Below are 23,928 nucleotides of genomic sequence, written 5' to 3' on the forward strand. Positions count from 1 at the left end.
CCACAACTTCACGAGGCTCTGGAATAAGATACTTGTCCAAGAGAAATTTATTTCTCTCGAACAGCGGTACTCATAACAGAAATTTTAAATATTTGCAGAACGCAGATCTAGCCTTTAGTCGCTCTGTTTCCGTAAACCATTCCCATACAGGGGACAGGTAAAGAATATGTGGGAGTGCCACCGCTCTATATAGCCTCGCCAGAATTTTCCGATTGTATGAATACTTCAGGGGAGCCAGTTTAGCATAGCTAATTCGTAGGTTTGACATAAGGGTGTCAAGGCAAAGAATTCTAGTTGCTTTCTTATCTCGACCGTACAAAAAGACCTAAGTATTTAAGCGACGAAGACAGTGCAATAGTAGCGCTGTCTACTGAAACAGTTGGTTCTGGTGCATCCCATTTCGTTGAGTTGAAAACCAGAAATTCAGTTTTCTTACCATTAACTTGCAGACCAATAGCTCTATAGCCAGATACAAGCTTATCTAAATTATCCTGCAATAGACTCAGAGAAAAACATAAGTAAATCATCGGCATAGCTTATTAGACTCAGATCACAAAGATCAAGGCTAAGCCCACCAGAGATTTGTTTTGTAACCTTAGAAGTCAAAGTGTTAAATAATATCGGACTTAGAACTGAGCCTTGTCGAAGCCCTCTATTTAGTTTAACTGGCGCACTAAGTCTTTCAAGGCCGAGTTTCACTCTTATATAGCTATTAGAGTACCAATAGGATAACATAGCTACTATATGGGTGTTCACGCCAGCATCTAGCAGGGTTTGGAAAACGGCGGACTGGATGACTGAGTCAAATGCAGCAGAAATATGGACACTACATACATACACGGACAACCCGAGTAGTTCAGCCTTAGCCAGAATACGCTTTAGAAGTCTATGGGCAAAAGTGCAGCTGAGATGTTTTCGAAATCCAAACTGTCTGTGGTCTATAACACATTTCGATGCAATTTCGCTAAGAACCAATCTTTCCAACACTTTGCTCAGCGTACTTGAGACAGTAATAGGCCTATAGCCTCCACACTCATTCGCGTTTTTTCCTTTCTTGAGGATATTTGTAACAACCCCGGTACAAAACGAGTTAGGAACGGTCGCACTATCTATACACATCTGAAAGAGTAGTTGCATATGCTGAAGCAAAAGCGGGGAACCATTGCGTAGATGATTACCACTAACACCATCAAGACCGGGAGCCTTGTTACCCTTTAACTGGCTAACAGCCCTTGAAACATTATTTTTAGAAACCACAAAATAATTTCTCTGTTTCAGAAGCAAATCAAGACGTGATTTTAATGATTCATCATATTCTTTTTCCAAAGGAATATTTTTTGACCCGAAAACCTTCGAATAATGTTCTAACCACTGTTCTTCAGGTACTGTGGCACAATGCTTTGGCTGCACTCTACTACTTGAAAACTTTTTCCCCATATTTTGCGGGTCGTGAATAGCCTCTTTGGAAGCAGTTTCTGCTTCCTCCACTTTAAGCTTATCCACACATGCTTTGTATTCTCTTTTTGTTTTACGAAAGAGATTGAAAACAGTACCTGACCTAGGCTTGCCGGATTCGCGCCACACTGAGTACCACATCTTAGACCTCCTTTTAGCATGATTCACTTAAGGATGGTCGCTCCATCCCCTTTTCCTAGTACATTTCTTAATAACTGCACTAGGTATAGATGCAGACTCAGCAACTTTTAGCGCGTGGGCGATTTCAGCACAATATGTGTTGAGTGCGATTTTTTCATCACACCCATTGACCAGAAGCTGAAATGGAACTTTTATTTTGCCCAAAGTTTCGTCACACGTCGACTGATACAGTTCAATTTTAATCTTTTTCCACTCACGTCTTTCTATGTAACCTCGATTTCTTGATTTCACTGCGCGACTAAAAGGAACACGGAACTTGAGACCGAGATGGTCACTTGCTGTATGCTCTGAACCCACCTGTATAGGCGAGGGGATAGTGAAGTTTGAAAAGACATGATCAATATTGCTTGTGCTTCCTGAGTTGTGAATGAACGTAAAGTTTTGATCTTTAGTGTAAAGAGTACATTCACTCGGAATACATGTCACAAGAACGTCTTGTAACTTTCCTTTCAAGAGAGGGTCACACTGGAAGTCACCGCAGACTAAAATCCGCGAATTCCCCAGTTTGCGGAGCAGTCTTCCGAGTCGACCACAAGCCTCGGCATACCGTTTTTCACTGAGATCCGTGTTCATGTTAGTTGGTAGGTAGACATTGACCAGCGTGAAAGCACTGGGGCCAGGGAACTCGACTGCTAGGTAGAAATCACACAACTCAAGTTTACGACAGTCAATACTGTCGTCAACGAATATCGCAAGTCCGCCACTAGGGCGGCCCCTTGCACTGGAGTGCTTAGCCTCATGACTGTGCACAGATTTGTGAGGAATTGACTGAATTATTCCAAAGTTATCGGTAGTTAACAATTGTTCTTGGACGCAAACAATGTTATGTGCTATGTACAAGTTCTTGAGGTAGTCCAGTTTGGCAGCATTATGGCCATAAACATCGCGGAAAAATATAGCTAGTTCGTTCATTTTCGGGTTTGAGGATAAGCTTTCTGTATTGCTCGTCGGACTGCTGGGCACTGCAGACTAAAGCTAGGGTGACCATTATTAGGCTCCGGGAACAAAGCGCATTTCACTGTTTGAGAACGGCAGGAGCTCTCTCTACTGTTCTCATGGGAACCAGCACATCTGGAACAACGCATGGTACTGGTGCAGTCTTTAGCAAGATGATCAAATATTTGATCTGATGATATAGAGATGATCTGATATTTGAAATCAGCATTGAAATCTGATTCTTTTGATATATCTATTGGAATCAAAAACCCGTTTTCTAGAGTTTTGGTTACCATTGAGCCGGGTCGCTCCTTACTTACAGTTCGTTACCACGACCTGTTTGATATTCATAGGACTAATTTTCTTGTCTTATTGCTCCTGCTCCACAACACTTCTCAAGTTGAATGTATCCTTGGTAGAGTCTGTCCATAATTTCAATAATTTGTTCTCTTTAAGATTAGGCAGTCTTTTCCAACTTTAGGCCCAGTTCTTAAAGTATGTCTCCAAGATGAGTACCAATCTATTTTTCCACCATCTTTACAGATCAGAAAAATTAATGAACTATGACCCTTTTTTATTATTGTCATGTTATTGACCTTTTTTTATTATTGACCTTTTATTATTATTGTCAATAAACATAATTTAGGATTTACTTTTGAGTTCTATGGGAGCTATTTAAAGAAACGAATACAAATATTTTGGCAAACTATTGGATGATGTCTGTTTCACAGTTGCTTAGTATGTCCATCACACTGGATGAAATGAAATCCTTGAAAATGTAACTTTTTTGTGACTGATAAAAGATATTTAGAAACAAACCATTGACCACTTACATTCTTATATCAAGTATGCTTATTTAAATGAATAATAATGGTAGAAATATTGAATACTTGAAAAGAAAATAATGCACTGTTTCTTGGATGCTTGTCTTAGCTTTATGAGTTTAAGAGATTTTTATGCTTGTTTTTTTCTAGTTAGAATGGTTTGAGTCTTACTCGCTGCAGTGTGTCAAATAATCAAACATCTTAAAATTATTACAAAAATGGTTTTTCTGTTACTAGAAGTCTTGCTGTCATCTTTGTGCTAAGATCTTACATCTTTTGACAAAGAACACTTAAAAGTGAAATCCTAGTGTCAAGATCTTAAATCTTATAGCGTTCTTTTGCAAACGTCTTTCATCATTCTGCTCTGATCAGCAGTGTAAGAGCAATAATAAGTATATCATCAAAGTTCTCTCATCATTGTTCTATATGGCAGAAAGATGGCATCTTTCACACTCTTTGCTAACATCAGTGAGCTGTAAGATCTTAGAACAAAGATGAGTTAAAAGAACAAAAGTTTTGCAGAAAGATGTGAGATCTTAGATGTAAGATCTTAGTGCAAAAGAACGGGACTATAGTGTCTTAAACTTGTTATACTTTGTTGGCTGTGTTGATAGCCTTTTTTGCCAATGCATCAGGCATTTCCACCAATACCATGATTGCTCTTTGTAAAAAGGTGTTATCACTGGCTGCTAGAACCTAATGAAAGCCAGCTTCCTTAGCAATGAGATAATAGCCAAATTTTCACAATTGTACTTCAGTGTCTTGATCCCAACTCCAAAAATGTAGATGTTTTTTTTTAGGTCTATTCATAGGCTACCAGAAAACTGTATTTTTCTAAGATTTTCCTATTGATCACAGTCTAGGATAGGGAAGGCGTCATAACATCTAACCGTCAGGAGCACTGGCGTCAGGACATCAATAAAATCCGTCATAACATCAACAAAAAAATCCGTCAGAACCACTAACCATCATAACGTCTAAAATTTTAAAACATAAGTTTTTTTGGGTTCAGGGGGGAAAAATACCTAGTTCAGGTTAGGCTACCTATTTAATATATGCTATGCTTTACCACTACCACCCTGATGTGCAAATATATAGCCGGAATTTGTTTCCAAACTAATATGTACTTATTACCATTATATAAACTTATACGTTTTTGTCAATGTTGTGACGGTTAGTCGAAATGGTAGCACCCCCTAAGATATACCCTTCAGTCTTAAGTTATAGAGGGATATGGAGAGTTCTTCCGTAAAAAAAAGCCCATGGCCATAAAAAGGCATCAAGTGTTTCTTCAAACTGCTTTGATACACCCCTTCAATTGTGTCTTAAATGTCAAATTGAATGTTTTAGCTTAGAGCTTTGGAACATGTTTTGTTTGATTAGGCTTTTGGAGAGAAAGGTTAGCTTCTTGCAATTGAACAAAATAATGCCAACTTAGTTGAACTTATTTTTGCAATGAGGAGTAGATAATGCACCTAAAAGACAGTGGTCTATTGGTTTATTTTAATTATTGTACTTTCAGAACAAGATGGGGGAGGGGAGGGGTATTGAAATATAAATTTTGGAAGGAGACTTGGAAATCTGTGACCCCTAACATTCCTCCGTTTGTGAGAATCTGATTTTACTAAGCATACAATATGGATACTGAGGGTTAATAACTCCCCTATAATTGCAGAAATATTATTTCGAGCAGAGTGAAAATATTATGTTCATATGCATCTCTGTCCAATTGAATAAGGCGTCTCACGGGAGCAAAATTTGTCTGACAACCCCTCCCACCCCCTCCTTTGAGAGGTTATATACCACAAACTGAAAAATATTTTGTTTTGCATTTCAGTTCTTCTATTTTTAAAAATTAAAGGGATGTGGTATTTAGTGGTTGGTAGTCATATTCAAAGCTTTGTAATTTTAAAGTTAAACTTTAGATGAAAAAGGGCAAGGGGTGAGAAGAGTAGTAGCCCATATAGTTTAGGTGATATTGACTATGACTCTAAAGTCAGTCCAAACTTAAATAAAGAAAAGAGCTCTGTCAATTGGAAGTAAAAAGTGGCTTTAAAACTTAAAACGCACACAAAAATTTGTGTATATAAGTGAGGGGTTATCTGCTTCCTAAACTCCCCACTCTTTATGCTAATGATTTAGCTCATCCTCTTATTGAAAGCACAATTACTAGGTATAATACGTTGCGTAAAGAGGATAGGGGACTTTGGGAGGGGCATCTCTCCTTGTGCATTGGATAATTTCTTTTTGCTTTCAGTTTTAATGTCATCGTTTAGATTCATTTAAATAAAAGGATCCTGGATATATCAAGTTAGTTTATCTGTATGATTTTTCAAATGGAAGTTCACATTAGGCCCATTCTTTTGCACTGAGATCTTACATCTAAGATCTCACATCTTTCTGCAAAGATTTCCGTTCTTTCAACTCATCTTTGTTCCAAGATCTTACAGCTCACTGATGTTAGCAAAAAGTATGAAAGACGCCATCTTTCTGCCATATAGAACATTGATGAGAGAACTTTGATGATATACTCATCGTTGTTCTTAGACTGCTGATCAGAGCAGAATGATGAAAGACGTTTGCAAAAGAACGTTATAAGATGTAAGATATTGGCACTAAGATTTCATTTTTAAGCGTTCTTTGTCAAAAGATGTAAGATCTTAGCACAAAGATGAGTAAAAGAACAGCCCTATTGATGCTGTCACCCAAACTGACATTTTTTTTTTTATGCTTCTGAGACATTTGCGAAAAAATGTCTACTAACTTGTTCTCAAATAGAGGATCAGCTGAACAAAGCAGACCAGTAGTTCAAAGTGTAATTAAAACAGCATTGCTCTGCTTATACTTCCTTGGAGAACCATTTAGCAAACAGTTTTTGACAACTGAATAATTTTTTAGACCATGTTGCTTTTCCATTTACGAAAAATTAAGCAAGAAAAACGGGTTTTAAATTTAATAAAGCAGTGAATAAATAACAAACAAATAAACACTTAATTAAACAACATTCCGAATATTTCGGCCCCTCCTCCGGGAGCCTCCCTCAACGGAAAAAAAGAGAAAAACCAAAAAAAAACTGTTCTTTTTTTAAAAATAACTTACATCGAAATACAACAAACTAAACACAAGAAGAGGGAGAAAAAACACTTTTCTTTTGTTTTTCTCTCTCTTCGTGTGTTGAGTTTGTTGTATTTCGATGTAAGTTTTTTTGTAAGAATTTTTTTTTTTTTTTTTTTTTTTTTTTTTTTTTTAACCTGTTTTTCTTGCTTAATTTTTCGTTTTTGAAAATTGTCTCAGATTTGTATAAATGTGAGGTACAGAAAAAGGAGAATATAGCCCAAGGCTCTCAAAATGGTGTTATAAAAAGCATTTTAAGCACCCTTATATTTCAGTTAATTTTATGAAAGGTGCCACTCTTCTTTGTTTTTATTATTATTATTTACATCCGTTCCTTTAATGTTATACACTTCACATAACGGAAATACAGTCGGCCGATAGCCATTTTCTCCGTTTGACTAAACAGCTCCCATAAGCATACAAATACTAATAAATGGGGCACATCAAACGCATTATTCATCCTTCCTAGAATTGCCTGCTTATAACTAGATTTACACGAAACAAGAAGTCCGTACATCCTTTGCAGTCTTTCACTTACAAAATCAAGGAGGATAATTGGCTAAATGAGACACAGAATTGGTTAAACAAAACTTTTAATTAAAGCAATCTATTAAGTTTCAGTAATGACCCTCTATTCTTTTGGAACAAACTTGTGGTAATTCCTGCTAGTTTTAAGTTTCACTTCAATTTTGTTGGGTTTCACGTCATTGCTTCATTCATATTAATCTTCTATCTTTTAAAATTGATATTTTAAGTACATTAATTTCTCCCTTTTTATAGGCTCAAATATGCTTTATACATTTTGTTTTAAGCTGTGTTTCTTTTTCTAAATTTAGTCAAAACAAGAAGAGCAGGGCAAGTTATGGATAGTTTACAGCTTGGTTGGATAAAGAATCCTTGTGGTTCCGCGTGTGATTTATACCAATTTATTTTATGTTAAAAATAGAAAAAAATAACCCAGATCACAATGCAGAAAATAAATAAGCAAAACGTCACACACATGTAAAAATCGAAACTCTATTATTGTATAGGTCATCATATAAGGTTATTTCAGAGCACAAAATTTCATACAAATGAAAGTGCTTAAATCTATGTGTTGAAGATGTCAATTTTCTGGGAATGGCGTCCCCTGTAAAACCTATTATCCTTGGAAATATTCGTTGGGTACATGGATTCTTGATTCTTACTTTCAAATTGGAGGCACAATCCCTCTTCTATTTTAAAATAGAAAAGTCATGGTAGTTGGCATTCCCTTGCTGTCATTTTCAAGGTCTTTAAACAAAATCTCTAAGATAGAACATTGTTTTTTTTTTTTTTTTTTCAAAGAAATGCCAATCATGGCAAGTATTTTTGTTGTTTGTTTGACAATGTTTGCTTGTTGTTTAATGTGAGAACTCTTAAGTTATAAAATTTAAATCAGTGGTGATTCTTCCTTCTAGAAGTTAAATATTTTGGAGCTAAAACTTGCCAGAAACAAGTAAAAGCTATGATAGAAAAAAAATGTAATTTGGGTTTTGATGGGATTTAAACCATATCACTAGTTTTTTGTTATGTAATCTGATCAGATGCAATAACATAATCAAAACCGTCAGGTAATAAAGAATTATTGCATGGTTTTACATAATGTAAGATAAAAATGGTGACTTTGAGTCTTGCCATACAGGGGTTTCTTGCTACTTTTATGTCTACATAAAAAATTTTAATCCTAAAGAGGGAAAAGTTTGTTATGTCTTTTTTAACAAGGAAAACATCAATAGAGGCAGTAATTTGGATTTTATGTTTTTTTCTTTTTTTTTTTTTTTTTTTTTTTTTTTTTTTTTTTTTTGCTGTCTACAGGGAAGGTCTTGTAGTAATTGAACCCCAAACCCAAGTAAAAATAATATTTCGAATGTTAAAAGAAGCTGGATATCTCTTGGATTGCTGATATGTATGATTAAGCATTATTTTACTTATACATAAATTTAAAAAATTGAGTTTTGTTCCAATATCTTTGATAAACGCAAGCTAGTTAATAAGGCCTTTGCCATTCATGAAGAAATGATGAATGGCGATTGCTTGAGTTGCGTTATGTTTTTGTAATGAATAGTAGCATATATATGCATTATGTAATACGTATATTCCCCATATAGAAGTGTTTCTTTCTCTTGCATCTGTTTGGAAGGAAATTCCTCGTTCCTCAATGCATTTAGTTCTATTGATGTACAAACGCCAGTATAAGCCTAGAGAAGAACCTGTAGAGAAGGAAACGTGTTAAAACAATTCATACTTCACGATATGCAGAATCCATCTATTCTCCCAATGCCTTCAACGCGAGTACCTGTAGATTGAATCAACTGTAACGAAACAAGTGATGGCTGGCGGGATACATTTGAGATATATAATTTGGGTAAAATTCTACTTTAGCTAATTTTGGCTATATCGGAAAGGGGTTAAGTTAGGAAAATGAAACTTTCAGGGATGGGTCTACAGGCTAAAGTATGGATAAATTTTTGGTAGTTCATATTATTGACTTGGAATAAAGTGAACATTATACTCGATGCCTTTTTTATGCTCTTTACGAATATAATAATCGCTTCTATCGGAAATTCAAATTTACCCCCCCCCCCCTAATGTTCAAATATATAACCTGAATTGTAACCACATAAAGAAGTTATCAACACTAGTTAAGCTATTGAAAAGTGGTTAACAGCAAGTCACTGGTTTGTCAACAAATTGTCCAAGATCAGCGCATTTAAAACAAACTCATTTGTAGCAAATCTTACTTAATCTATCAGGCAACTCAAATATTATATGTCTTCCCACTATTTCAAGTTTTTCGAATGCCATTGACAAAAATAGCGCTGAATTTTACGATTCGAAACTTTGTCGTCGACAACTCATGGTATATATTTGCAAATTAGAGGGGTGGGGGTGGGTAAATATTGAATGTCCGATAGAAGCGCATATTCGTAAAGAGCATAAAAAAGGCATCGAGTATAATGTTCACTTTATTCCTAAGTCAATAATATGAACTGCCAAAAATTTATTAAAGTATGTCCTGGGAAGGTGTTTTGAATTACCTACCCCTATTTCTGTATTCCTTCTAGATAGTTCTGACCTTTAAAAATCTGTGTTATAAAAGTGAAACCTTGCAAAATAGATCTTCAGCTAAAAATGAAGTACAACAAAATTGTTTTCAGCTTCAAAACTGGTCAATCCTAATTTATAAGGTCTTAAAGATATTTAAATATATTTCCTAAATTTTGAGAGAAAAAACAACATTGATATGGCTTAAAATTCTACTCAAACAAAAGAAATTGCATTTCCAGAACTAAAGCTGGAGAAAAGGGAACTGATAACGGAAAATTAAGGTAAAATTTTGTTTTATTAAAATTTCAATAGGTATAGACCAGTCATGTAGGAAAATGTCTGGACCCTCAAGAGGGGGAAGGAGTGGAGGTAGGTACTTCAAAATACCCTCCTGGGATGGGACGTACTTCAGCCTGTAGACCCATCCTTGAAAGCTTCATTTTGCTAACCTAACCCCTTTCCATGATAGCTGAAAGTAGCTATAAGTAGAATTTTACCTTAATTTGGGCTATATATTTGAACATTAGGGGGATAAAGTATAGTTTGCAACATTTAAAATGTGTGCTACAATTATTCTGCATATTATGAACTATAAATTGTTTTCTTTATATGTTTAGTTGTAAGTCAACGCCATCTAAATTTTGATGCTAATAGATGGTAAATTTCATCACTTGTTTCACTTTCATGATCTGATCTTTACCGCCATTTTTATTGGATTCCTTTGTCTTGAAGCAGATTGCTAAAGGTACTAATTTGCTTTGATGTGGGTTTTTGTTATTTCATTTTGTTGATTTTAAGAAAAAGTGAAGAATAGTAATTACTATGCTACTTTTAAGAAGCTATAGAAATCATCTTGCTTAAATTAGGCTAGGGGGACTTTCAATTTCTAAACCACCTCCTTTTTTAAATCTTAAAAAAAGTAATAGTGGAAAACATTCCTTCTATAGAGGGAATACTAAAGTAGCACTGTAGTGTTAAGACTCTTTTTAAGGAAACCTTACTCAAAAGGCTAGTAGGCTACCATTTGATGATCTCCAAAATATTATTTTCATCTGACTGCACCCCTTCCCCCCAACAGTACTATATATAGCCCTTTGTAATAGGCATGTTCTTTTACTCATCTTTGTGCTAAGATCTTACATCTCCAGACAAAGAATGCTTAAAAGTGAAATTTTATAGCCTAGCATTCTTTTGCAAATGTCTCATCATTCTGCTCTGATCACCAGGACATCCACCACATGGCTAATATGGGAGTAAAGTTCATTTGTGATGCAAACAGATGTTATATTTAGATTGAAGATGCAATTCTAGGTATATATTTACACATTAAGGGGGTGGGGGTATATATTAGGCCTTTTTTTTTAGCACTAAGATCAGCTCACTGATGTTTGTAAAGTGTGAAGACTGCCACTGTTTTGCCATATAGAACAATTACCTTAAATCGCACTTGCTAGCGATATGGATGAGTCCAGTGTACGCCAGTTAGTGATGATAGGGCCGCGGGATATCAGCTTCATCCCATTGCATGAGCCATAGTTTGGTTTCCCATTCCTTATCAAGATTGGCTTTGAAACTGTCAATGGATGGTGAACTCACTGTTGTTTTGCTCAGATTGTTCCAGAGGCTTATGATGCGCTTGGAGAAGAAATGTTTCCTCTTCTTTGTATTAGCACGCTTCCGAAAAAACTTCGCCGAATGACCCCTGGTTCTTGACAACTGGGCAGGCTAAAAGAGGTCCTTGTCGTCAGACTTGAGCAGTTTGTAGGTCATTATCATATCACCTCTTCGCCGACGGTATGTCAGAGTTGGTAGCTTGAGGCTCTGCAGTCGGCATTCATACTCTTTGTCTCTGAGCCCCTTTACGCATTTTGACAATGATGAGAGAACTTTGATGATCTACTTGTCATTGTTCTCAGACTGCTGATTGGAGCAGAATGATGAGGTGTTTGCACAAAAATGACCAAAGATGTAAGATCTTTGTTCAAAGATTTCACTTTTAAGCATTTTCTGACAAAAGATGTAAGATCTTAGCATATTGATAAGTGAAAAAAACAGGCTCATTCTGTGAATATATTGGCTCTAAGAAATTCATGAAAAACTGGAAAAAAAAGTGATGATAAAAGCTCTCCCCCTGCAAAATGTGTTAACCAGGATTATTTTACATATTATGGAGTAAGGATTGTTTTCTTAATAGGTTTCCTTTTGTCCAGCTGAACTCCTAGGCTTAAAACACTGGTTGGCCGGTTGGCTAATTTAAAGATTTGTATATATATATATACTGTCAAATTAGCCATTTTGGTAAATATTTACCAAATCATTAAGGAATCAAAGTGTTAGGAAGTGTTAAAGAGTTAGGAATCAAGTGAATACACCATTTGATGCCTTTTTTATGCTGATTATGAATATAATAATCATTTATATATATGTCAGTTCAGCATATATATTTGCACATATTGGGGTGGTGGTTAGGTTAGGGATGGGGGCTGAAATTCATTTCCAATAGAAATTGTGGTTATATTTGTAATCAGCATAAAAAAAAGGCATCAAATAGTACATTCACTTTATTTGAAACTCAATAATATGACTTGGTAAATATTTACTCCCATCTGGTGGTATCCTGTCTAAGAACAATTATGAGTATATCATTAAAGTTCTCTCATCATTGTTCTATTTGGCAGAAAGACAGCATTTTTCATACCTTTTGCTAACATTTCACACCTTTAAGTTTTGGGTGGAAAAATTTACTAGATTGGCTTCCATTTTACTAGATGTTGCCAAAAAAGTGTGTGTGTTGTGGTTTTTGCAGACACATCCATTGGCATGAGAAAGCTAGTAAATACTTATTGTCATCAAAATGAAAAAAAAAAAACAACTAAAAAGTAGCTAGTGCACATTTTTTTTCCTGCTTGTGCAGCATCTTAATATGATTTCTTTTGGCCATTCAGCTTATTTGCCTTCAAATAGGTAGGAAATGTCTTCCCAGTTATTCATTAGGTCCAAACAGTTTCTTCCAGCTTCCTAATTTTCCACCAACTCCAAAAAAAAACAACCACAAAAAATGAAATTCCAAGTAAAAAAAAAATATATATTAATAAAGTCCAATTTGAATTTTTCAAAGCTTAACCACCTGTCTTGCACCCTCTTCTCTTTCCCAGGAACCAGGTTTGTTTGTGTTTGTCTTCCATTTTCTATATATATCAATCAGAGTGGGCCGAATCTCCCACTCCAAAATGCATTTTGTGTCTCTGAGGCAGAGTTGCTTGGAGTGCATGAGAGCTCTGGCTGTGTCAATAATTTATCAGTTTTGCCCAGTTGTCTTGATAATACTTAAACTAGAAAACTGCTGCTCTTCACTGGCTGAAGCATGGGGCAAAGCACAGGGTCCACATAAATTTGAGGGGCACTTGGGACATGGCTTTCCTGCTTCCATCTTTCAGTTTGGTAAGCCTCTTCAAGAATGTAGGAGGGCGCTCTAAATCTGATTCTGATACAATTTCTGAAATATATTTGATTTGGATCTGAATTTACTCATACTCACTATTAAGGTGCTCCAGCATCTTCATCCTCTCCCCTTCTGTTCTGCAGTCTCTAACAGCAACATGTTTAAACCTCTTTAGAAGAGGAAAAAGTGACATAGTTTTGTTGCTCATAGCTTTAGTGGATTGAGGAGTTCTACAGATGTAAGAACAGGGTCACCCAGTCTTATCCTAGTACAGATCTGCTTAGCAAGTTCAATAAGATAAGCAAGGCAGGCTTTTCAAATGGCTTGCAACCAGTGATGTCAGTCTTCCACTGATGGGCTTTCAAGGTGCAACTTGGTATTTATCCCAAGTTTAACATTGTCAAGCTTCAAAAAGTTACCTTTGAGCTTCTGAGTATTAAGGAAACACTGCAGAGTAGACAAGTAAAGCATGAGGGAATGTCTCAGAAGGCAATAAATCTTTGTTCTGTATGACTGGAACTCAAGGTTGAACTTGTTAAATCTTTGCCAGTCAAAGAGGAAATACAAGTAGGCCTTATTCATGCCTACATCCATTGCACTTAGCAGCTTTTTGAACCAGTGTGTGCCACTAATCTGCAGAAGTCTGTGGTTGGCAAAAACTCCTGAAAAACCTTCAGTTCCAACTGTCTCTTGGGGTTTGCACTTATGAAGTTGATGAGTTCCTTTACAGAAGTTCCAATTTCAGCAGGCAATTGCTTTCCTGCAGCCAAAGCACACAATGCAGCATTATGGCAAGTGCAACCTAGGACAAACAGCTGTGGGTTTTCACCCAGCAGCTGGTTTCAATTTCAGCAGGCAAGTGCTTGCTGCAGCCAAAGCACACAATGCAGCATTATGGCAAGTGCAACCTAGGACAAACAGCTGTTGGTTTTCACCCAGCAGCTGGGCTGCAAGGCTGTTTACTCCCCATATTGACTGACTTATTATCAAGACCAAGCTCAATCATATTTTCTAATGGAACATTAACTTTCATAAAGTACTTTGTCAGAAGATTCTTTTGTCCACTTGCAGTTTTGTCATCCAACTCTAGTAGTGCCAGGAATTCTTTCCTCAGGGTATTCTCACTGTCTACATACTTCAGAATAACAACTAAGGACTTTGTATTTGATCTGTCTGTGCTTTTGTTGGCAATTATTAAAACAGATGCTAAAGTGTCCTTGCCATGGTATCCTATAACATTTAAGAAAAAATGCCAGTTAATTTAGTTCACTTCATTTCAACATGCTTGGTTGTAGCTGAATCCCCAAAAGACTTTCAAAATGGGAACAGGAGTATCAATTTTTCTCAAAGGAATATCTTCAGCTGCAACCCATGCTGCAAGGTGTAATTCAGCAGCTGACACTATCCTATCACTTCTCTTTTTCCTGCCTTTGCTTGTTTCCAACTACTGCCTCAATTGTCAGTTGTCCCAATGCTGCTTTTACATTCTTCTTATGAAGCTCACTAGTCACATGAGTCTTCATGACAGTCAAACTTCCCATCAGCTTTTGCTGACAGTATCTGCAATAGGCCTTTTTGCTTCTTTCTGGTGATCAAATAAAAAAAAATTTCAGCACTGTATCAGTCAACCACTGCTTGAAACATCTGTGCATAGTGCATCTTCTTAGACTTGCAAATAACAGACTTCACATGAGTCTCTGAGTCCTCAGTCAGATCAATTGTGGCAGATGTAGATGCAATTTCATTGGATTCCTGCAAAACACTGCCTTCCAAAATTTTTATTGATTCTTGAATGCCCAGTATGTTTTGGGACAGCATTAGGAATCTCTATTCTGTTTTCAGGACTGGTATTTTTTGCAGAAACTATATGGTACAAAGTTTGCTGATTGGCATGCGTTTTCTGCTTGTTCATTGTGAATAAGAAGCTGTCTAATGTTTGCTGCAGCAAAAACTCATAGGTGCAAGCTCTAAATGAGATGCAGCAGTAGTGAGCATTACAAGGAAACTCAACTAGATGAGACTGAGAAGGATAAGCACAAAGGTGTCACTCCAAAAGCATTTAATAGGCATTCAGCCAGCAAACATGAACCCTTTGCTCAACATACCTTTTATGACTAATCGCCTAACTACTGTAGTTATAAGATATAAAATTCAGATCTGATAAGCCCAGATCTTGATTCAAAAAACAGATTTCAAGTTTTGAATTTCATGTCAAAGGACTTTAGCAGTTTGTTGTGTTTTGGGGCCACAGAATAAATGTCATAGGAAGAGTGAGGCAGCAGTCAATTGTCTGTGGTATGTTTTCCCAACAAAATGCTTTCAGATGAGAGGGCAAACAAAAATTTACTAGATCTGACCCCCATTTTACTAGATTTACGAGGTGGATATGCTTTTTACAAGATCTAGTAAAATTTTACAAGGGGTGGCAACAGTGGCCTATCTGATTGCAGAGTTCATTACTGGGTGTTGTTGGTGCACTCTAGAAGGATGTATTATAAAAATCTGGAAAAACTGCTTCAAAACTTTCCATCATAGGTGTACTTGCTAATATGCTTATTAAGGCATATGACATGGGTTGGCTGCAGTCACTAAAATTACTTTATGTAGCCTACTTGTCACTTATTTTGCATTTTAAAATATGATCTAATTAGTGCTTATTTCAGTGAGCTAGAAAGGTAAAGTGAAAACATATTGGACAACAGGCTGTTAGCTGTTGGAAGTTAGTAAGTGTAATATGACACAAGAGTAAAAAAAAAGAAATAATTTGATTTTTAAAGCAATGTAGGTACTCTTGTATTATCTGTAACACATCTTTGATATTGTATGGCAAACATGATAAAATAAACTTGGCAAGCAGATTTCTTTCAATGGACAATTTCTATGCTGAGCATTGTAAACAGTGGTTTAAACTTTATTTAATTTTTTATTTTTTGTAAATTTGTCATTGTTCATATTATTGACTTATCAATAAAGTAAACATATACCACTCATTGCCTTTTTTATGCTCTGGTACTGTTCTGTTATCTGGGGTCTTTTGAATACAGCTTTGCATACCAGTCTTGAAATAGATCAAGCTGCCTGATTAAAACAGGTTTACAATGCCTTCTGGGATACAAACAAAGGCAAGAACTGTATTTAAATTGTTGTTTTTTGGGGTTTAGGGTGGGGGAAGGTACCTAGGTTAGGTTACGTATTTAATATATGATATGTTTTGCCCCCCCCCCCCCCAATGTGCAAATACATAGCCCAAATTTGTTTCTAAACTTATATATTCATAATACTTATTTTATTTCGTTACCATTAACCAAACTAGCACTATATAAAAGAGCCCAGTTAATAGAACAGTACCTATGCTCTTTCCAAATATAATCATTTTTGTTGGAAATGAATTTTACCCCCACCCCTATATATACCAATTCAGGGTATATATTTGCACATTAGGGGTGGTGGGGGTAAATTTTATTTCTGATGTAGATGAGAGGTAAGTTTAAACTTTCCCCCCACCGTCCTAATGTGCAAATATATACCTTGAATTGGTATATAGAGGGATGGGGGCTAAAATTCATTTCCGACAAAAATGCTTATTATATTTAGAAAGAGCATAAAAAAAGGCAGCAAGTGGTATGTTTACTTTATTCATAAGTCAATAATATGAATAACAAAAAATTTACCTAAAATCATATGGTATCATATAGTTAAACTATAAATGATAAAATTTTAGCAGTCCAAACTAGTAGTAAGTTGGTCTTCCCTGGCCTCCATTAAGCTGCCTAGAGCTTAAAGTCCTTGCTTAGAAGGAGGGCAAGGGCTCTGGACCTAATTTTGAAACAATTATGTAAGTCTAGGCCACCCAAAAAGTACATATAATAAACATCATGAATACTTGAGAATTTATGATGTGCTCATAAGACAAACTAGTCAAGCAACTTCTTTAACAAGACCATTCCTTTGACTTGCTAGGCAAACAGGGGTTTCTCACTCTGTGAACAATATTTCTGAATAGGTTTTTTGGGGCTGAGGGGCAGAAAAGGTACCTGGGTAAGGTTCTGTATTTAATATACTGCACTCTGGTTGGCCCCCCTTCCATAATTCTTTGTGGTAGTTTTCATAATTTTGTTACTAAAGCATTGTATTTTTATCATATTTTGTTTTATTTCATTAGTATTAACCAATAAGTACCAATCTTGGTAATGCTTGTCTTCTTTGCTCTAATCCATATTAACATTACTCTACCTTTTCATTTAATGGCCCATTTTCAGGTTATGATTCAAAAGAAGATTAGCTATTAAAACCTAATTTCCTCTGGTTCTGCTTCTTGCCATGGAATGTAGGCCTTTCTTTACCTGGAGTGTTTGTATTGTTGTCTATAAATATGTATATTGTTAAGTGTGGTACTTTTATGATATACCCCCTACCTAATATTCTTCATCTAATTTGATATATATATATATATATATATATAATGCAGTAAGAATAGTAAAAATATCCTTTTGGAGGTGGAAGGTCAAATTTTTATAAAAAATACATTTTGTTTTCCTTCTATTTTTTAGTTTTTTCAGGGGGAAGAATCCCTTCTTGTGTGCATGTATGTAAGTACATACCTATGTTGAACCTTAATCCAAAAAAAAACTTGGGAGTTGGTCTCTTAATCCTAAGGCACATTATTTTAAGGCAATTTGTATTTTCTATCTTTTTAAGGGGGGTACGTGTCTCCCCCTGTGTGCATTTATGTATGTATATAGAACAGTTTTTGGTTGAATAAGTCAGTCTATCCAGGGGTCACAACTTAAATCTTAAAAAATATTATTTATTCTAGAAAGTAAGTAAATAAATATGGCACGTACAAAGCAAACAGCACGTAAATCTACTGGTGGCAAAGCCCCTAGGAAACAATTGGCTACCAAGGCAGCTAGAAAATCTGCACCCTCTACTGGTGGTGTGAAGAAACCCCATCGTTACAGGTCAGTTGGAGCTGTAGTAGCTCTGTCATACTAAGAGTAATGCCTTTATATGTGTCAAAGAGTCCATTAGTTATTCTTACTTTTGGGTCTCTTTCTTGGGCATGGTAAAAAAATGTGTTTCTAGTTAGTTAAATGAATGAAAGATCTTTCTTATTAATGTGACATATGAAGAAATAACAACAGAATGAGATTTTGGCTAATGTTGTCTTTATTTCTAAGCTTAATAGATTATAGATATTTTACCTTTGATGATAAAACCAACAAATTGCCAATTTGTTTTAATATTTTCTGCCTCAAGCAGAAGGTATCCAGTGTATTCACATCATGCTAATTGCAACTTTTAGAGGAACATCTTTCAAAAATAAAATCAAGTTTTTTGTTGCAAAGCTTTTTCAAAGACCTTCCTTTCCAGGAGTCTCCTAGGTCTACAGAGAACCTCCTCCCCTTATAATATTTTCAGTTATATAATTTTTTAAGTTAAATAGATACAAACTGAACATAATGTGACTTTAGTTTTTAGTTATGATGTTTTTTATTATTGTGATGGTTATGTTGATTTTTAAATATTGATAGGCTGTATTTAATGTATTATAACTTAACCACTTAAAATAGAAATTTTTAAATATTTTCGCTCTGGAAATAATGGTCCTCCAAACTTACTATTGTTCTTTTAAAATAGAGAATATTTTAATACACAGTTATGGCCTATAAGACTGAAAATACAAATTTATGTTGAACTGCAGCTGTTGAAACTAATTTTCATTTCATAAATACTAATTTAAAGAACAAAGTGCTAACATAGCATAATTGTATAGCTGGTAGACTGAGGCATGTCATATTAGGAAAAATATCACCATAAAATGATTTTGTTATTATTAGGGGATATGTGAGACCATCTATTCTGAAAAGTTAGCTATTTTTCACATTTTGGGATATTTGCATTTAAATTATCAAAATATAGAACTTTTGGTCACGCATTGGCTGTCTGTGTGGCAAAACTGGCCTCAATCAAGGGTTCAGCTCTTGCAGGGTGGTTTGAGTGTGTATCTATTGTGCGTCCACGAAATTACGCTTGTTCAGAAGCTGCTTGCGCTATTTGAAGCCAATGGGCAAATTTTTTATGAAAATGTGATTGGCTCAAATTAGTGTCATCTTTGTACTTGTAAAATCTCATGTGACTGGGCCTTTAAACAAATTTTATTTGATCAGTTTCAGTTTTATCTTCACATTAAAAAACTGTTCAGAAATGTTACCTATTTCATCTTTAAAACTTTCTTCTTTGAAGGTCATTAATCGTTTTTAATCTGGGTATTTTCACGGCTTCAACATAAAAAATTATGGGTAACCTAAAAGATCGGAAAATGGTGCTCAGGTATAGAAAAAGTTCTAAAAGCTGTCAGTATCAGAATTCGACTCCAAAAGCTGCCAAGTCTGCCAACAAATTTCATTTGGCCTTTAAAACTGCCCAGTAGTATTGCTAACACTTGACATAAGACATCAGGGAATAAGCCTAGAGTATCTGCCACAAGACGCTTTAAAAAGAACTAGGTTGTAAACGTACAGCCAGAAAAATGGATATGGATCTGAATTAACAAGCACTAGGGGGTGGAATCTTTATCCCTTGAAATCTCCTTCAAATAATTCGGTTCTCGCGTTTTTGTACCTGTTCTTCACGTTTTGTTCTGGCTATGTTTTGTATAGATTGTAATAATTTAAAGTTTATTTTAGGCCTGGAACTGTTGCTTTGAGAGAAATCAGACGTTACCAAAAATCCACAGAGCTGTTGATTCGCAAGCTCCCATTCCAGCGTTTGGTTCGTGAAATTGCACAAGATTTCAAGACTGACTTGCGTTTCCAGTCTGCAGCCATTGGAGCCCTACAGGTTAGTTTTCTTGTACTTTTAACTGTTCAAAGTTCTTAGCAAGCGCGCCCCCCCCCCCCACCCCGTCTTTGGAATAGTGATCCTCCCCAACCCTTTTCAAAAATATAAGGGGGTGTCTTGACCGGGTGTTTGGAATTGTAAGTGGTATTAAAAACTTGTCCCCCCCCCCTATCTCCAAGGAGCTTTAAAAAACTGGAGTTTTGTCCGTCTTAGAAAAGGGTTTGTGGTAATCTGATAAATTTTTGTCATGTCAAAACAACCAGTAAGTGAATTACATAATTTTGCGTTTTTGACTTGCTCAGTTAGAACAACAAGGATGGTCTCTACCTTTCTCACATACTCTTTACATTCTGTCTGTTCTATATAAAAAAAAATAGGTCCAAGGTACTGTAACATTTAAATGTCTCAGATGTTAAGAAATTTATTTGGCACGTCACTCAAGTTCAAATTTTTAAATCCTTTTGACTCTCTTGTGAAACTTTATTCTTATGTGGTCATAAATTTGCTTGGTCTTGGATTTGCTTGCATCGGAACACGCATGCCCCTTCTAAAGTTGTAAAAATAAATAGTTAACAATCTGTTCACTAAGAATTTATATTGAAAAATAAGTAAGTACGACCATACTAGACCCTTAAGGTCCAAACCAGCGGTGCTGATCTCAGTTTCGAAGCCCTTCAGCCAGGAAGCGCAATTGGGGGGAGCCATCCTGTGCTTTCGCACACCCTTCCTGCTTACCTTCCCCAGATTTCTCCAGGTACCCATTTAGAGATGGGTTGACTGGCTGAGCTTACAGAGTCACACCACTGACCCTCGTCCCAAACTAAATAACTATCCATACCAGCGATCGAACCCGTGCCCTTTGGACAAAGAATTCCCAGTACACGTCCACTTAGCCAGGATATTGACAAAGCTATATTATATTTCTCTGCATGACATTTGCATTTGGTTTCGAACGTTTTTATCATGTCTCTTTTTACTGGGCCTTTCTTTCTCCTGAGGCTTTCCAGACATAAAAAGGGTTGACAAAATCCTTCCATATATTACATACCACTGCAGCAGCAGTGGCGTCTTCCAGCTTGAGAGGCAATTGTGTCTCAGCCAATTTTGGGCCACATGTGTGGACCATCTGTGAGTGGTGGTCATATGCTTTATATACACTTGTGTGACAGTTAAAATAATTAATGCACTTGTATATATTTTATATTATTCATTTAACACTTATTATTTATGATTTTCAGCCCAGTTGCTTAAGATTTTTTTTTTTTTTTTTTTTTTTTTTTTTTTTTTTTTTTTTTTGTCAATATATCTACCTTGGCTATGATTTTGACCTTAGTCATGAGCAAGTCAAAATAATTAATTTATTGGTGCATCTACAAACTATATTCGTTTGTTTTTTTATTATTATTATTTTATTAATTCTATGTTGTTATAACATAATTTGCTTATTACCCATAATATAGGATTTTTACGACACCATTTCTTAGGACAGGATCTTTTCTTATGTTTAATCGTTTGTTATTTATATACATGAGGGGGGGGGTAGTCATATTTTAAATCACAGCAACAGTTAAATTAATAAGGTATATATTTGCATCTTCTATATTATTCTTTTTTTTCATCATTTATTATATTAGCCACCCAATTGCTTAAGAATTAAGGTATTATTGTTTCTCACCCACTTTCGCCAATAAAAAAAAAAACTTAATTTGAGCAAGTAAAATCAGACTCATAGCAAATAAAACTATGCGATTTTACTAATCCTCTATTGTATGCAGGGTTGCCACCTCTAGGGACGTATCACTACTTCTAGCGATTTTTTTTATTGCCTAAAGAAAAAAAATCACAAAATCAAATCACTAGATTATTGAAGAAAATCACCCAAAAAATCACTAGAATCGAGTGATTTTTTCCCTTGCCGGTTGGCAACCCTGATTGTATATAATGATGTCTTACATTGAAAAGCAGTGATGTCTCCACTGACGAAAAGCAAGATGAGACACACTAGCGAATTAGTTTGAACAATTCAACCCAGCAGTTTCCTCGCCGTCATCAACTGATATCCTAACCTCAACAAACCTTACAACTAAGATTTTTCAACATTAGCCCGACAGCATAAAATCAATCAAGTACTCTGATGTTAGCAGGAGCGTAGCTCCATCACTTTCATTGGAGGTGGGCAAGAGGGGTTCACATCCAGAGAGTCAAATGGCATGGGCTATAATTTTTGTCGAAATTATTGGGAGGGGGGAACAGTTTTGTGGAGGCCCTTTAAGTATCAATAGACACAAGTTTTTGTTATGATTGCTTAGTAGACCTGTTCCTCTTGTTTGTTGTCTTTGTGCAGATAAGCCTTTAACTTAGTGCAGTTTTTTTTAGTAAACGAATACATTGTTTCCATAAGGAATAAAAATATAACTTATTTTTATACTTATTAAACAGTTTTTCAGGGGAGGGGGCTGTTTGTGACCCCCTCGTGATTGCTAGTGCGGTTGTGCTCCGATGAGTTGTTAGTAGTAGTATCAATGTCTTGCTCTGTGTGCTTTTAGACCTGGTATTTGGCTCTTTTTTCAGTTTGTAAACTATAATGTTTTTTTTGCTACTTATATCGTGTGATAGATTCTTTGTAATGGTCAATTTTTGGTGGCACTAAAACGAAAGAATAATTCTAAATAAGAAGATATTGTTTGATGACTAAACACAATACATTAAGATCTATTGAGTTCCACTAATGGAGAACATTTAGCTCGTAGAAAAATGCCTGGGTGGAATCAATAACGCTTTTATCGGAAAAATAGAGATGAGTGTAATATGTATAAATAAAATAATGAATAGAAAAAAAAGTTGGATGAAAAATAGGGAATATCCCATCCACAGGGGAAAAAACCTATTAAATCCATAAATTCAAAATTTTAATTCTTGTCTTTGAGGATTTTTTATCTACTATATACGTCGCAGATACTTAAAAATTAAAATAAAAAAATAAATAAATAAAAAAAATAAAAATGATACTTAAAAAATTAAAATTAAATCCTTCATTCAGATTATCCTTACTAAAAGTATTCATATCTTTAGGAAGCCAGTGAAGCCTACTTGGTTGGTCTGTTTGAAGACCAACCAAATTGTGTGTTTGAAAACCAACCAACCAAAATTAAATCCTTCATTCAGATTATCCTTACTAAAAGTTTTCATATTTTTAGGAAGCCAGTGAAGCCTACTTGGTTGGTCTGTTTGAAGATACCAATTTGTGCGCAATTCACGCCAAGCGTGTCACAATTATGCCTAAAGACATCCAACTCGCCCGTCGCATCCGAGGAGAGCGTGCTTAATTGTCAGACCACAATGTGTATTCTTTGTAGTATGTAGACTAATGCTATCCTTTTTCACCTTGTCAATTCTTTTGATGGTTATTTCTTCTGGACTGCCAGACCTGAAATTGTGTGTCCATAATCTGATGATCTGGAATGGTTTCCAGATGTTATACTTTTCATTTACATTACGCTCTTTTTATTACTTTATGAAATAAAATGTTGTGGATAGTGTCCAGTCTTTCGTTTTTGGAATCTAGCCAACAAATTTTGGTAAACTTAACCCATCTTTCAGTGTAGGTTATATGTAGCAATATAATTGTCCCTTTCGATTATTTTTGGCTTCTAGCCAAAAGGTTTTGATAATATTTAGTTCTGATGAGCCATGCACAAGTGCGTTTTTCTTATGTTTTGGCCTTAAAGATGTTTTGTCATAAAAAGCAACGTTAAGATAGACTGAAGCAAATAAAGATGGTGATAATTTTGTCGATGTCGATTGCTTAGCCTGTATTCTTAGCTCAGCAAAAAAACTTGAAAACGAGACGCATAAAAAAAGGGGGGGGGGGCCTCAGCCCCTTTCCCCAGGATACGGCCTTGACTGTATTCCATCGATTGTTTGAGTCTGTATTTTCGGTCTTTTCAGTTGCTAAAGAGTTTTTTTTGCTAAACATGCTAGAGATTTTTCTCATAACTGGATATCAATAGACAAATTGGAATTGGTCTACCTAAGACGAAACTG

General features: G+C 35.5%; 1 protein-coding gene across 2 annotated transcripts in view; it reads left to right on the forward strand.

Moving 5' to 3' along the window:
* The window catches only part of LOC148939852 (histone H3.3A), a 31,175-nt gene extending 7,752 nt beyond the window's left edge, over nt 1–23,423 (forward strand). The window contains exons 1-4 of one of the 2 annotated variants that reach the window (XM_089105764.1): nt 10,217–10,344; nt 17,858–18,002; nt 19,731–19,884; nt 23,082–23,423. In XM_089105764.1, coding sequence (XP_088961890.1) covers nt 17,875–18,002; nt 19,731–19,884; nt 23,082–23,210 — 411 coding nt within the window. In that variant the 5' untranslated portion in view covers nt 10,217–10,344; nt 17,858–17,874 and the 3' untranslated portion in view covers nt 23,211–23,423. Of the gene's footprint in view, nt 1–10,216; nt 10,345–17,857; nt 18,003–19,730; nt 19,885–23,081 lie in introns of those variants that run through there. The other variant, XM_089105763.1, reaches the window with a different exon arrangement.
* Nucleotides 23,424–23,928: the final 505 nt, after the last annotated feature.

Source organism: Artemia sp. Qi Xiang Cuo, chromosome 20 (genome assembly GCF_049724085.1).
Source record: "Artemia sp. Qi Xiang Cuo chromosome 20, ASM4972408v1, whole genome shotgun sequence".
NCBI classification, from domain to species: Eukaryota; Metazoa; Arthropoda; class Branchiopoda; order Anostraca; family Artemiidae; genus Artemia; species Artemia sp. Qi Xiang Cuo.